Below are 14,132 nucleotides of genomic sequence, written 5' to 3'. Positions count from 1 at the left end.
TATCTTACTGAAGTACATTTAGAAGTAGACTACGTGACAGAGGATGTGCTGGCTGAAACGCTGGCGATAGAGGCTGGACATATCACTGGGGGTATAAGCTCTCCACTATCAGGATCATGTTCCCAATCTGAAGAGGTGATAAAGGAGAGACTGTTGATCTCTCACGCAGTATTCTTGCGTCGACTGGTTGTACTCAAGCTCGAAATCGGGCCTGGATGTTCAGATTTCGGGAATTTGTTCGGGAGTGGGGTACACTGAGTTACTTTCTTAGCATAGGAACTGGTCAATGGAGGCAGTGTGTGTTGTGGTAGCGTTTCCAAGCTATTTCGTAGCTGACTGCAGAACAAAGTCCCAGTACGGAATTCTCTATGTCGAAGAACGAAAATGGGAACGGGACAGCTAACGGGGAGAAAGACTCAACGGCTATGGATGGCTCAGCTCATGGGTCGGATGTCGTCCAAGCTGATACCGGCGCCGGTAGAATGGCAGGGAAATTTCAAATAGCTGCACTGAGGAGCATGAATACCCCGTCGGCCATGGAGAGAAGGGTAAGCAAGATAACTTGAACGTTAAACTAATTTTGGATTGAGTGGACGCATTGGTATTTGAGCCTTAAGGGCAGTAAATTCCTCTCACGAGCGGCCCAGGTACATGTTTTGTGTGGAGCAGAGCTAGTTATTTTGGATACCGGTAATTAGGTACATGTACCTACATACGTCTCTACCTTGAAGGTTTGGAAGTGTCTCTTGGATGAGGCTCTTGATCTAGGAAGTTTGAAGGTAGGGCCGGGGTTCTATAGTGTGATGGGAACGAAGGGCAAGGATCGCAGGAGGTGACCCTGGGCTGAAGGGCAAGGATCGCAGGAGGTGACCCTGGGCTGTCCGATGGTTTGTCCACTGCAACTGAAGCCATGGTCACATTGGTGATCCTCAAGTAGCTGGTGTCGTGAAAGCAATATGAGTAAGTGGGCGGCCTTGTTTTGTGGCAGAACGGCTGTGATCTGGGGAGGCCCTTTGATGTAGTGCAGTCTTCACAAATACAATAATATTATTATCGTTTACCGTCCGTCGGAGCTGGAGACTCTGTGGAGAATGGTGCCAGGTTCAAGGGAGTGCAGGACTTGTGAAGGTTCGGATCGATAACAACGCGCATGATTGTGTACATGTACATGTATGGCAGATGTTAAGTTGTGGCCATTGCCACAAGTAAAGTCACTAGAATGACGAACATTTCGCCCTGGAATGTACAAGCATCAAACATGAAGCTCAGGTTGACATAAGATTTGAACTTCCAAACCAGTGTTGACGTTTTCCTCTCCATAATAAGTGGGATGTGCAAGGCAACATGAGCGTTTGCAATGTTTGTAATATCAGACATTACTCTCCATCTTCCGGGCGTTTTGGTAAGTGCGCACTCATGGGCTGAGTGAATTGAACACAGGCCCTAGTAATGTGCACGCATTTTCCGGATATCATCCAAAAGGTGGCGGCTGTATTGGCTGAAATGCTGGCGGTAGAGGGTGGATATGTTACTGGCGTAATCCCACCACCATCGGGATCCTGTTCCCATGCGGAAGAGGGTCACAGGCAACATGAGTGGAATATGTCAGTAGCTCCGAGAGCACTGAGTTTGTCGGAGAAACACAGGACTGAGGAGCCGACCTGAGTACTGGTTCCGCTGCCTGGGTCTTCCACCAGGTCCTTCCCCGGGTTTAACCTAGTATCGCCATTGCAAAATAGCAGAGACCAATCTACGTTTTGTACACAAATCACCCCTCGGTCAGATCAGTGGATGCTTCCGATGTCCTTTTCCTGAATTGACACCGTCAGACAACAAATGATCCGTTTGATGATGGTCTTCTACTTTTGTTGAATTGGAACTATACGGTGGATCTTTCATAGTTAACTCCTTACGTGGAAGCTCCTCCAGCAACATGCATGTATGGGGGCCTACACTAATGTGCATTTTCAGTGTGATAAGTATTTCATGGATGATCATGATAAATATTATTATCATTGGCATCTGACTGAGCGACATTCATTTGTAGCATCATTGCTTGACCGAGACGGATGGTCATCGCCCAATCACATCAGCACATCAGGATTCAAAAAGGAATACCATAGTGCATGTAGATTAAACACAGGCCATTGATTTTGATTTTACATGTACATAATGTTGTGTATCCGATGGTCTGCTTGCTGCACATACGATACCAGCTAGGCCAGGGAATTGTTCAACGATAGCTGCTGGAGACCTCAGCTACCCCTACCTCAGAGATGCTGACGTGCATGAATGATGTAGGATGCTGCAAGTGCTGGCAAATCGGCATCAGATGTTGCCAGCACTCCAGGACATGGCGTCGCCGCTTCCAACTACACTGTCATACTTCACCAAGTTTAAGTTCTTTTTCTCTCTCTCTCTTCAAAGCAACACACTGTTAAGTACGGTAGATCTGCATTTGTGCGAGGCAGTCACATGCACTGCAACATAATAATTATCCAGCCATCACAGCGTTCTGCCGGAATTTGACTGCAGGATTGTGTTTTTGGTTCAGAGAGTGCACAGCCCACACATACATCGGGCCATTCGGGTGTGTGGTTGCACGCTGACCCACGCGTTTCAATGGAATGGTTCAACATCGATGTGTATTGTACATGTATATGACTGTGTAAATCAACCGCATTTCGGTCAACGATATGGACTCTTCCTACGAGTAGCAGTTAGGAGTAAGGTTTTGACATGACTGTAGCCTATCTTACTCTTCTTAGGCTTCAGCGGTGGACTGCGTAGGTGCAGTCGCGGTGGCGCTGTCGCTGAGCAACGGCTGCAATGTTCACAAACTCACTGATGGCAAGTAAGTTAGTTGTTACTTGGTGGGTACCGGGTGGCGGTGTGAACAAAGATGTTGTCAGCGATGACAAGAAGTCAACACACGACAGCATACTTCAATGGCATAGAAATGACTCCGATGCTCTGCAGAGTTTGTACTGCCAAGGACTTAGGTCCACGTAGAACGTCACTCTTCAGCATGTCATGTGTCAAACACAAACAGACTAAAATTACTGTCTGTTAGATTCGGGCCCTAGCCATGCGCATACTGCATGCCATAGGCAGCTCCAGCATTCCAAAGGAAACGACAGAGTCTGTGGACCCGGCTATCAATATGCGTAGGAAAAACATACCAGATGAGCAGATCTACACTTGGCCTTTCCTGTTTTCATTGACATTACAGTCCCAGGAATAGCCTGCTCACGTTTCTGGATGTGCTTCGTACCAGAGAAATACATGTACAAAAAAATTCACGGTTCGCGTGAGACTCGGCTGGAAACAGAGTTTTCCGCATCCGTAGGAACGCCACCACCCCTTCAAGGATCAAGGCGCAGATGCAGCTCCTGAAGCGGTGAGAGGTGAGTAGATCAGCTCACCAGCAAGTGGTCAAAGACGGAAAATCCCATTCACTGCATCCATGTTCTCCTCGTGCCAGGCCACGAGTTCCCAGTGGGTCACAGCACGGCTGGAAAAAATCCTTCCGCTTCCAAGCAGGACTTGAACCTGTTACCCTCTGTTTCTCAATCATGGTCTTAGTTAGATAATACATGTACATGTATGAACTAATTTTGCGGTCTAAAACCATTGACTATCACATTCTTCGCCTTCACTCCTCGTGTAACCCCGATTCCACGTCGGACCCTGCGGGTCCTAGCGGAATCTACGATTATAGCGGACCATGTAGGCCCACCACTGTGTAACACTAACAGGTTGTTGTCCATGTACTGTGGCGAGCTCCGTGTTTGGCGTTTATGGTTGACACGTTCACACTACTCTGCGCAAGATCTACAATGACGGAGATCGTGTCATTTAGATTAGATCTACATGCGGGGGCATAGCGATGGTCCGATGGCTAGCCGTACCCTGGTACCGAGAGAGAGAGATTGCAAAAACTGTCACTAAGGAGTAAGGTAGGACAGTACACATGGTACATGTAGGCTTCTCGCATTCTATTTCTAGTACGAAATGTCTGACTGCTCGGCGGAGGAGCCCATGCCATGCTATGTCATGTCAGGTGACAGTTCTACCTGCCCGGGTACCCGCACGAGATCAAGAAGCGTAGGTAGGTGTCAATATTTCAGGTTTACTGGCAGGCCCAAAAACACCAAACCCAAGGTCTCCGCTTCTACCCTCGACGAGGCATTCAACGATCGACAGCACATTTACCGAATTTTCGTGCTACATTGCTCGAGGGTGGTGATAGAGGATTTCTCCCGGCAGATCCAGGCCCCATGGTATGACTGGAGGAGAGAGATAAAAAAAGCGTGCGCTGATGATTTGTGCAGTACTAAAACTGGGAAGTAAGTTTGTTGTGTGGCAATTATTTCAATTTTCAGCAGATTTGCAGGTCAAGGAGGCGAAACCAAAGTACAAGTGCGCGGAGTTTGTTTTTGTACAACCTGGCCAAATGAAGTAAGACAGTTGGTGCTTGGAACCTGGCCAAATGAAGTAAGACAGTTGGTGCTTGGAACCTACCGGCTGTATTTTCACAACAGCTAGGTTGGCAGTGAAAATGTTCCAAGCATGGAATTATTTGATGGGGAAGGACGAGGAGCAGGATGAGACGGCTAGCGGGCAGGCCGACGTCAACGTTGAAGCTGTTTTGGAGAGCTCGGCTGATGGGCCAAACGGTGCCCAAGCTGATGCCAGCGGCGGCAAAGCAAAAGGGAAATTTCACATCGCTGCGCTAAGGAGCTTAAAAACCGCCGAGTCGACCATTGACGGAAGGGTAAGCTCGAGATGCTGTTGGAAATTTGTTTCTGGAGGTTGTTGTGTGTAAACAGTGGAGGATAGTAAGCGTGACCGTCAACCTGGGAGCGCATTGTTAGCGGTACTATCACAAATTTGCCGCATTGCTTTCCCGGAGTGCACATCAGTAATGCCATGCTGCGTAACTGGCTTTGATGGACTATCTGTCTATCACGTCAGTTCATTAGAAAACAGAAGTAGGAAAAGTGCACCAGCACACACACTGTACTTGCACTTTACCACAACACAGTCTGTCCTTTGGCGACGTGTGCACATGAGAAAAGTGACTTTTTCTAGCTCTGCAATGACCATGATGACCATGATGACGCTGATTCATCAGTGACACTATATTCATGTTCTTGCCGGACTCGATAATAATTTGATCATTGGAGGAGAAAACTGCGCCCAGGCGAGCTGAGAAATCCATGCACGTCACTAGTATAGTCAGAGGATGAAAAGAACAGGTTGCTGAGATCAGAGAATAACTACTTACTGACTGTCAGTGTCATTATCTACTTGCCAGTAAGTGGAAATACACATAGACATACTCACTTGATGGTTTGAGTTTGGGACAGCCTTGGCTTACAATTTACAAAGACCACAGTTACAGGACACATGCCCTTGCTGTGTTGGCATTAGGACAATGACAATGAATCCAAGTACTTGTTGATCAGCTGAGTGGTTAGGACTCTAGGCAGTCACCACTTCACCCAGTGTGCATCTAACACTGGCACTAGTGCTAGAAGTGGTAGTTGGAAAAGAGAATGATCTTTTTGAGCATCAGGGAACACACTACACGTGTTGTGCACTCAAGTACTTGAAATCTCACCAGCAGGCACTTGAAAGTGTTAACGAAGTGTCACCTGTGGAAGACTGGCAAGGATGATAGCAAGAGCATGGATCATGTTCTAGTAGGATTGCCTCCTGGTCGCATCCAATGCCAGCCTTGGCAAAGAATATCCCGGTGGGCTCTGGCTCAGTCAAAACAAGATGTTCAGGACTGCTCTGTGACTATTTGTAGAACTAGACACAGGCACAGCACACCCAAGACTGTGAGCCTCCCAGTGTGGACATATAGGTGCAGGGAGAAAGGAGGTTTCAAAGTTGGTGCTGGCAGCATTCCGAATTTGCAGCTCAGGAGGTGGAGTGTACAGAGTTAGTTTTCTTTTGTACAACCCTGGCCAAATGAAACAATTTCCATGGTGTCAGGACTTGCAGGCCATAGTTCACAACATCTAGGTTGGTGAAAATGTTCCAAGCTTGGAATTACTTGATCGGCAAGGATGAGAGTCAGGATGGAACTGCTATCGGTGTCGCCTATGACAAGGATACAGCTGTTGCCTATGGCAAGGATACAGCTGTTTTGGAGAGTTCAGTTGATGGTAGTGACAGTCCTGATGTGCGACTTGATGCCAACGCCAGTAAGGCAAAAGGAAGGTTTCACATTGCAGCACTCAAGAGCATGAGGACCGAGTCTGGCATTAGGGAAAAGGTAAGCTTATGAGCCCACTCGGGTTTGGTTTTGTCACACGTACCCAGCGAATCCATGAAATGCACCTATCTGGGCTCTAAATTTGGAAAAATTGTCAGAGGGACAGAGTAAATTGTACTTCAGATGGCTCACCATACCACTGTAAAATACCTTCCCGATGTCACTGCGATACCAACGTTCTCCTATGGGTGTGTGTGTGTGTGGAACCACAAATTGGCCGCATTGAGTCTGTGTGTGCAATGCTAGGTGTAGCTCTTGGAGTTTGTGTTTCGAATTGCAAGCAGTTAAATGACACGTATTGGTCGTGAACCACTCCGGCACACTGTGGTTAAGGTGACCATCCATTACACCACAACGTGCCTTGTCCTTTGGCATGTTTGTACGTGGGAGAAGCAAATATGTCTGGTCCGGCAACCACCGCAAATCCCACCACAACCACCACCACCACTACCACCACCACCACCACCACCTCCACCAAAGAATGACTTGATCCACTTGAGGTTCACACGACACACTATAAGTTCTAGCATGTGTTGTCTGAAAAGAAGTATTGAAATCTCGATTGAAGACATTGGAAGTGTGATGGAAGTGCCACCTGCTGAAGCATTCACAGTGGCATGGATCCTGGATCATGGTGGATGGCAATGGCCTCTGCTGGTATCATTCTTTGCACAGCTTGATACCTTCAACCCAAACTCTTCACTACAGTGTGCTTGATGAAAATCTGTAGCAGGGGCGTCGGAAACGCTACGGTCACTACGGTATTGACCGTACCACTCTTTGTCCCAGGCACCCCGTGAATCAATAAAATGCACTGATTTGGGCTCTGAGTTTCGAAAAAATTCCGGCAAAGGCGCCACCCCAACCCCAAGAGTAAATTGTACAGGTCGCTGATTGTACCACCCTAAAATATCTTCCCATGCCCCTGTGTGCACTGTGTGCACTGTGTGCACTGGGTACACTGTGTGCACTGGGTACACTGTGTGCACTGGGTACACTGTGTGCACTGTGTACAGGGCCGAATGCTGCTGCTGCTGCTTTCCCGTGGTGACGCACATTGAAGCGCATGTCTCTATATCCGAGCATACGCACACCCTCACATGCATTTGTATAAGTGCATGGGCTTGTAAGTGAGCCCAATCCCGCTGCACACTGGCGCCACCATGATGCCATCTTTACAGGATTTAATGTTCAATTTCCTAATTCCATACTTGAAACTCGATTACAAGCGTATGCACATACAATGTATTATGTGAGACCAATCGACCTTCAGCAAAATTTCGAATATGCCAAAAAATCACTTACAAACGCATGGCCTTAAATGTGGGTCACTACCGTACCCTTTATTTTTTGTGAAAGCGCCAGACCAGCTGATGTTGTGAAAGGGAGCCAATCAGCCTCCGGTGTACAGTGAGACAAGTAACTTACTTTCATGTCGAACTTTGATTGTACTCCGAACCCGTCAGTTTTTACTACTACACGTACAGTAGGATATCTATACATTGTATACCCTCAAGGACGTCATCATCTCAATCAGTTTTCTCCACAGTCATGCACTTGACAAGAGGCTAGAAGCTCCAAGCATCACATCCGGTTCATTGTCCTAGAGTGGCCTCTCTAAAGTTAGAAGTGACCTGTACGTATCCCGGCTTATGATGATCCTGCCAATCCGGGTTCCTCAAGTCGGGGCTGTAGAATTTTCTTCAGATCTGCAGATTATGCCAACATTGCATTTTGCAGCAAAAGTAGGATATGAAATGGCAGGAGGTTTCCTGAGCAGCTACAGTTTCTGTTGAGGCTTCTTGTGGGTCTTGAATGCCCACAGGTTCTCTACGGGCAGGCATTACCATACTGCAATAGGTCTAATGGAGACACTGCGGGAGACAATCCAGCATCATTTTCTGGCATTTTGTTAGAGCTGCTCAGCTGGTCTATTGTCTTGGTCACTCTTTTTCCATCAGCTTCTGTTGTGGGCTCTCACTCTATGAACACACAAAGTGTGTGAGTCTTCAGAATGGCAAACTTTACAGCAAACTAACCATGCCATAATCGTAAGAGCCACACATCCAGCAATATACTACAATCACCATGGAAACGGAACAGGTAACCTACATGTATCATCCGACCCTAAGTTTCCAGTGACCGTTCTGAATTGAGTAAAAGATAAAATGTGTTGCCGAGTGGAAGGTGCGACGTGCTCCTCGTGTGCTCCGGATGGCAGTCGTGAGTCGTGAGTCAGTCAAGTGTCAAGTTCGGCAAGAAGCGTGTGTTTCCCATTGGCACAACCAACTTGATAAAATGTGCCTTCGAGAAACAATTTTTTAACTTCTGTTGTTTTCCATTCAAACCCATTGCACTGCAGCGCAGTTCCAGCAATGCAAACCTCATGGAAGCCGATCCAGAGCTATGTGTCAGCTTGTTTCGCCGCTCCACCAGCTTCACGGCACTGCACAAGCGCTTGATGAATGCGAGCCCTGAGTGGATTGTCAGCTTTCTGGAGAGCGAAGGCTTGGAGGTGAGTGCCTGCAGCGGTTATTTATTGTCATGGCGTGCTGGGAGCAACATTGTTTTTAGCATTATCAAAATAAAACCTTCTCCATAGGGTACTTTTAACAAATGAGCCGAGCCAAGCAAAATGGGGGCAAAATGGGGGCAAAATGGGGGCAAAATGGGGGCTTAGGCATAAATTTTGAAAAATTCTTTTTTCATACCAAAGTGATGCCTATCCAAATTCCATCATGGACATTTTGGTGCCCATCTGAAATGTATATGCGCCATAAATAAGCATACATTGTGCACATGTCACAGAATGCCTGGTATCAATGACACCAAGTAAGTTAAAACCTCCCTGAACTCCAAAAAACATGGGACACCAAGTGGAGACAAAACTTAGCACATGTGCATGCAATACAAGACGAACGAGCACTTATGTTCCAATATGAAGATCCAAGAAAGAAGAAAAAACTGATCGAACTCTTATGTGTCTCATGTAATTTCATTACGCAACACGGATTTTCATTTCCTTCAATGATGTTGTGACTACTTTGAAGTATATTTTCGCTGGACTGGGAAACATCGCATCTTACCAAGACAATCCGTCATTCTCTCTCCAATCACCTATGCCAGCATGAATTAATCCTTTCATGTAGCTCGTAGTGTTGTGCCAGAGATCGAACTCCATTGGCGTCTTACCCCGCTCTAGTAGTGGTTCATTTTATTTTTTATTTTAATTTTTCTACAATGATCACAGCTCACAGGCAAAGACAAAAAATTGCATAGTGGGAGCATAGTGATGGTGAGGCTTTTTGCCCTCAGCCGACCTGAGGTCTCGATGTCATGGGGACATAAAACGCACCAAAAAAAAGAAGAAAAATGAAAGGAGTGACAGGTACATGATACGAAATGTTAGGAGGAGAGACAGTACATACAGACAGTGCTAGGAGGAGAAGGAGAGAAAAGAAGAACAGACGTTATTGGGAATAGTATGTGGAGCGGAATTTGGAAGTCATGGGGTGAGGCAGATATGATGCTGATGATCAGAGATGATCATGTGCCCACGACCAGTCGTTGGTCTTCAAATAGCGGTTGGCTGCAACTTTGAAGTGTTGCAAGTTCTTGGTGCAGAAAGGACCAGAGAAGACTCCGGCGGGCAGCTGGTTAATAAATCCGCCCAGTCCACACTCCTTCTTCGTTTCTCTCCTTTCTTCTTTCCTTTCAGTTGCATCTTCCTTTCTGCTCTGTCTTACTTTCTCTTTTTGTTCGTCCAGTTCCATCTACCTTTCTGATCTGTTTTACTTTCTCTTTTCGTTCGTCCCTCTTGATATAAATTTTGTACTTTGTACTGTCGAGGCAACGAACTGAAATGATAAAAACCAAACCAAGCCCAAACCAAACCGGTGGTGTAATGCCCTTGCAACTACCGTAGGTCCAGCAGACTGCACACCGCTAAAAAGCGGGACTGGTTCTTTGTGCGTCCTAGTCCATTTCATTCTCCTTCCCTGACAAGGATAGTGGTAGAAGGCGCCATGGGACGATATGCTACCAGGTAGAGTCAATGCATCGCTTCGTCGTGTGGCACTATTTCCTTGAAATGAGGAAATTTTGGAATTCGGTACGCCACGTCATGAACACTTGAAGGTTCTAGTAGCTGAAACAAAGTGAAACATCGCAGCAAGAGTCAACTCACCAGGCAGCCTGTCAGAATGATAGTCGCAAGGCTTCTAGACGTCTCCCCACTGCTACATGTATACTAGCCGCTCTAGCCGTGGCCACGATGTGAAACACAGCCACTATGAATGAGTGAGTCTTCTTCGTCCAGTAGGGTTGGGCGCACACGGAGCCAGAATGTCATCCTGCTCACCTCCACATTCTCTAGAACGCTCCATTACGATCTCTGGCAGCTCGGAGACATCCCCACAACGACGAAAAAGTAAACACTGAAGAAGTGCTGCTCAAAAAAGGCCTCTTTCTTCTTCTTCTTGCAAACTTGAAAGTGAAATATTTTCGCGATTGCGCTCGAGTAGAATTTTACCAACTGTGACGTTTTTGGTGATTTTTTCTCGATTGTTGGCAAAATGCTTTTTAGCTCGGCGCGGCTCAAATAGCTATACCGTAATACACCGTAATATGCGTAGTAGGACATCTACCAAAACTTGCCTGAAGTTTCACTTTGTGAATTGATTGTGCCCTTGTGGGATTGAGCACTCTGCGCAAGGGTTTAGCAACACAGCTTGTGTTGAATTGATTGTGTGTATTGGTGCTGTTGGTGAAGGTACTAGTATTTGTTTCTCTTGTTCAATGCAGGCTATCTTCGACGCCTTGGAGGCCATCTTTCCTAAGCACGGCACCAGCATCTATCTGGCAGTCAAGCAAATGGAGTGTGTGCAGTGCGTGAAGGATGTCTTGAATTGCCGTGCTGGACTCGAGTTCCTGATCAGGAACTCCAGACAGTACACCGGGCAGTTGGCCAAAGGTTAGCGGCATGGGAAATTTCATTTTTTATGATTTCCCAGTTAGGTCAGTAACCATGGGAATTTGGCTGTGATGTATATTGCCATCACAATGTTCGGATTTCCCTTTTGATCACAGTTGCTTGGAAGCCAACGATGGTTTCTGGAAAACTTCTAATCATCATGGACATGTAAGCGATTTTGGAAGTTTGTGGTGTTTTCTGTGTGTGTGTGTGTGTGTGTGTGTGTGTGTGTGTTTCTGTGTGTATGTTTCTGTGTGTATGTTTCTGTGTGTGTGTGTGTGTGTGTGTGTGTGTGCGCGCGCGCGCGTGTGCGTGCGTGTGTGTTTCCACTGCAGCACTCAACACACAGAATGTTCTTGTGAAAAAGCAAGTTCTGGAGCTGCTGGCGTGTTTATGTGTTTACAGCATCGACGGTTATGATATTGCTCTGGACACGCTAGAAGCCCATCAGGTTAGAGTCGGGATGAGAGTGAACTCGATGAAATGTCTTATCAATTCAGTGGTTGACAAAGTCGAGCATTGTGTCATGCTCGCCTTGACCTTGACCCCCCCCCCATAGGCAAACCATGTACTTCAAAATATTGTTATGTGAAAGGCTATGTTGACACTATCATCTGCCAGTATCCACCTGTTTTATTGTTGCACAGTGGCTGATTATCTTGATTGATTTTTCTTTGTTCTGACTCCAGGAACTTGTTGGCAATCGCAATCGCTTTGAGTCGCTCATCACTGAGCTGGAGCATAGCGAGATTGAACCCTACACCGCTGTTGTTGTGCTACTTGTCAATTGCATCATCAACACCGAAGATGAACTAGAGGATCGTCTCGAGCTCCGCGATGAGTTTATAGGTACTGGAAACTTATCGTATAACAATTATTATGTGCTTTGACGGTGTGTGAGCATAATGTAATTTTCTTCTCCACACTCCCTGTATGTGTGGGTGGCACTGATGGATTCAAGGGATGAAATAATTCTGTCCACAGACTATATCTAATGTGTCTTGTTTCCTGTATTCATGGCAGTAGAAGTGTGATGCTGTGGCTAAACTAGCAGCTACATATTTTAGGCTAAGGCCTGTGGAGAATCCATAAATACAAAATACAAGGTGCTGTAGAGTTTATTCCAAAGAGGTCATCATGCTCGATCGCTTATACTTTGTATGGCGTGAAAACCAGTGCTGGTAGTTACCGAAATTTGAATGTTGAAGTGTTGTGTGGAGTGGCGAACCATACAGACCTGGCTAGTTGGCATTGCTATTTGGGTGGGAAGCCAGCGCTTGTGCCTATGCTTAGACACTTCATGCAAACTATTTCAAAAACAATCATGGCCAGTGAGACTGGAGGCCGAGTTTCCCGCATTCGTAGGAACGCCACCACCCTCTACAGATCTCTCAGTATTTCAAATGATGATATGGACGCATGCCCTCTATCTATCCTTTGGAAAAATGACATCGACCTTTCTTGAAGCAGTAACTGTTGTAAATTTCCCCATTGTGATCTTGTTTCCTTTGCATGTGATTGCTATGGGTGAACTGGTGTCGTCTTGAAGGACTGGGACTCTTGAAAGTGCTGCAGCCGTTGAGGTAAGTTGGCAAGTTTCAAGTTTTGCTCCATTCTGTACTGTGGCATTCATCACCATTCCACCATTGAAGGCTGCAGTAATATTCGGACTCCGTTATGCGTACACTACTGTACACTTATGACTGTATGCGTTGCATGCTGTATGTACGTCACACAGGCCGTTTCCCGTAGGACAGAACTTTTGATGTGCTGCTCTCACTGGCTCGGGACTTCTCTTGTGTTTGGCTCTCCTGCTGGTTGTGCATTTCTTGCTCCTCATTAGTTTACTCTTCTATATCTCATTGTCCAAACTGTATTGAGACTACTACTACAAAGGCTAGTTTACTGGTATTCAGCAAGGTTCATTGTTCTGTGTCTGTGGTACAGTGAAACTTGATTTCAAGTACCCCGGAGATCATATCATAGCACAGCAGCATGTTCATTTTCATTTGCTCTTGGTTCACGAGCACTAGGGAGAGGTCATATCTCTCTATACAGGTGGTACAGACTATTGAATGTTGAATGCGAGGCTCCGACAAACAGTGCAGACACACAGAGTACTCACTCGGTACTAAAATGTATTCATGCAATTGCCCTACACAATTTCCGCCAGTGCTCATTAGACCTATTTTGATAATGTACTTGGCCAAGCTGGAGCAATTAGCACAGTTAGGTGCCAGATTTAAATAATGTATTTTTGTTCGTCTCCATTTGACTCTCAGATTCTCAGCCGACGAGGAAATCCTGACTCAACTGGACATTTTTGAGAAGGAGCGCGCTGAAGACCATGACCGTCTCGTCACACCGGAGGGCATTGACCTATCAAATCCTACACATGTGTTTCGATTCGTCAAGAACCAGGTGAGAGAAAACTATGAGGAAGGCGCATGACAGCATACATTAATAAAATTTCACGGTTCGCGTGAGACTCGGCTGGAAACCGAGTTTTCCACATCCGTAGGAATGCCACCACCCTTCAAGGATCAAGGCGCAGATACAGCTCCTAAATCGGTGGGAGGTGAGTAGATCAGCTCACCAGCAAGTGGTAAAAGACCGAAAATCCCATTCACTGCATCCATGTATAGATTATCTTCAATGTAATTTGTTAGGAGACAAAAATCGGACTTACTCAGCTTTTTTAAATACAGAAATAGTGGTGAAAACACGTCTGGCGAATGACGCTAAATACATACCTGCTCACACAATGCTCTCAAAGCTGCAAAGCTCTGGCAGAGAGCGCTCGTCTTCTTCATTCTGCCAGGTGTGTGTTTCTAGCACAATTCCCCTACTGTCCACTAAAAAATACATTGA

At 46.2% G+C, this 14,132-nt stretch overlaps 1 protein-coding gene across 2 annotated transcripts in view; it reads left to right on the top strand.

Annotated features, from left to right (window-relative positions):
- Positions 1-203: 203 nt before the first annotated feature.
- The window catches only part of LOC135808512 (inverted formin-2-like), a 34,915-nt gene continuing 20,986 nt past the window's right edge, over positions 204-14,132 (top strand). Inside the window, exons 1-7 of one of the 2 annotated variants that reach the window (XM_065321708.1) lie at positions 204-548; positions 8,652-8,804; positions 11,093-11,261; positions 11,597-11,712; positions 11,951-12,110; positions 12,811-12,844; positions 13,544-13,682. In XM_065321708.1, the coding sequence (XP_065177780.1) occupies positions 369-548; positions 8,652-8,804; positions 11,093-11,261; positions 11,597-11,712; positions 11,951-12,110; positions 12,811-12,844; positions 13,544-13,682 (951 nt within the window). In that variant the 5' untranslated portion in view covers positions 204-368. Of the gene's footprint in view, positions 549-4,056; positions 4,778-8,651; positions 8,805-11,092; positions 11,262-11,596; positions 11,713-11,950; positions 12,111-12,810; positions 12,845-13,543; positions 13,683-14,132 lie in introns of those variants that run through there. The other variant, XM_065321707.1, reaches the window with a different exon arrangement.

This window comes from Sycon ciliatum, chromosome 2, assembly GCF_964019385.1.
Source record: "Sycon ciliatum chromosome 2, ocSycCili1.1, whole genome shotgun sequence".
Lineage (NCBI taxonomy): Eukaryota > Metazoa > Porifera > Calcarea > Leucosolenida > Sycettidae > Sycon > Sycon ciliatum.
The sequence above is the reverse complement of the archived record's forward strand: the minus strand, read 5'-3'. Positions and strand labels throughout refer to the sequence as shown.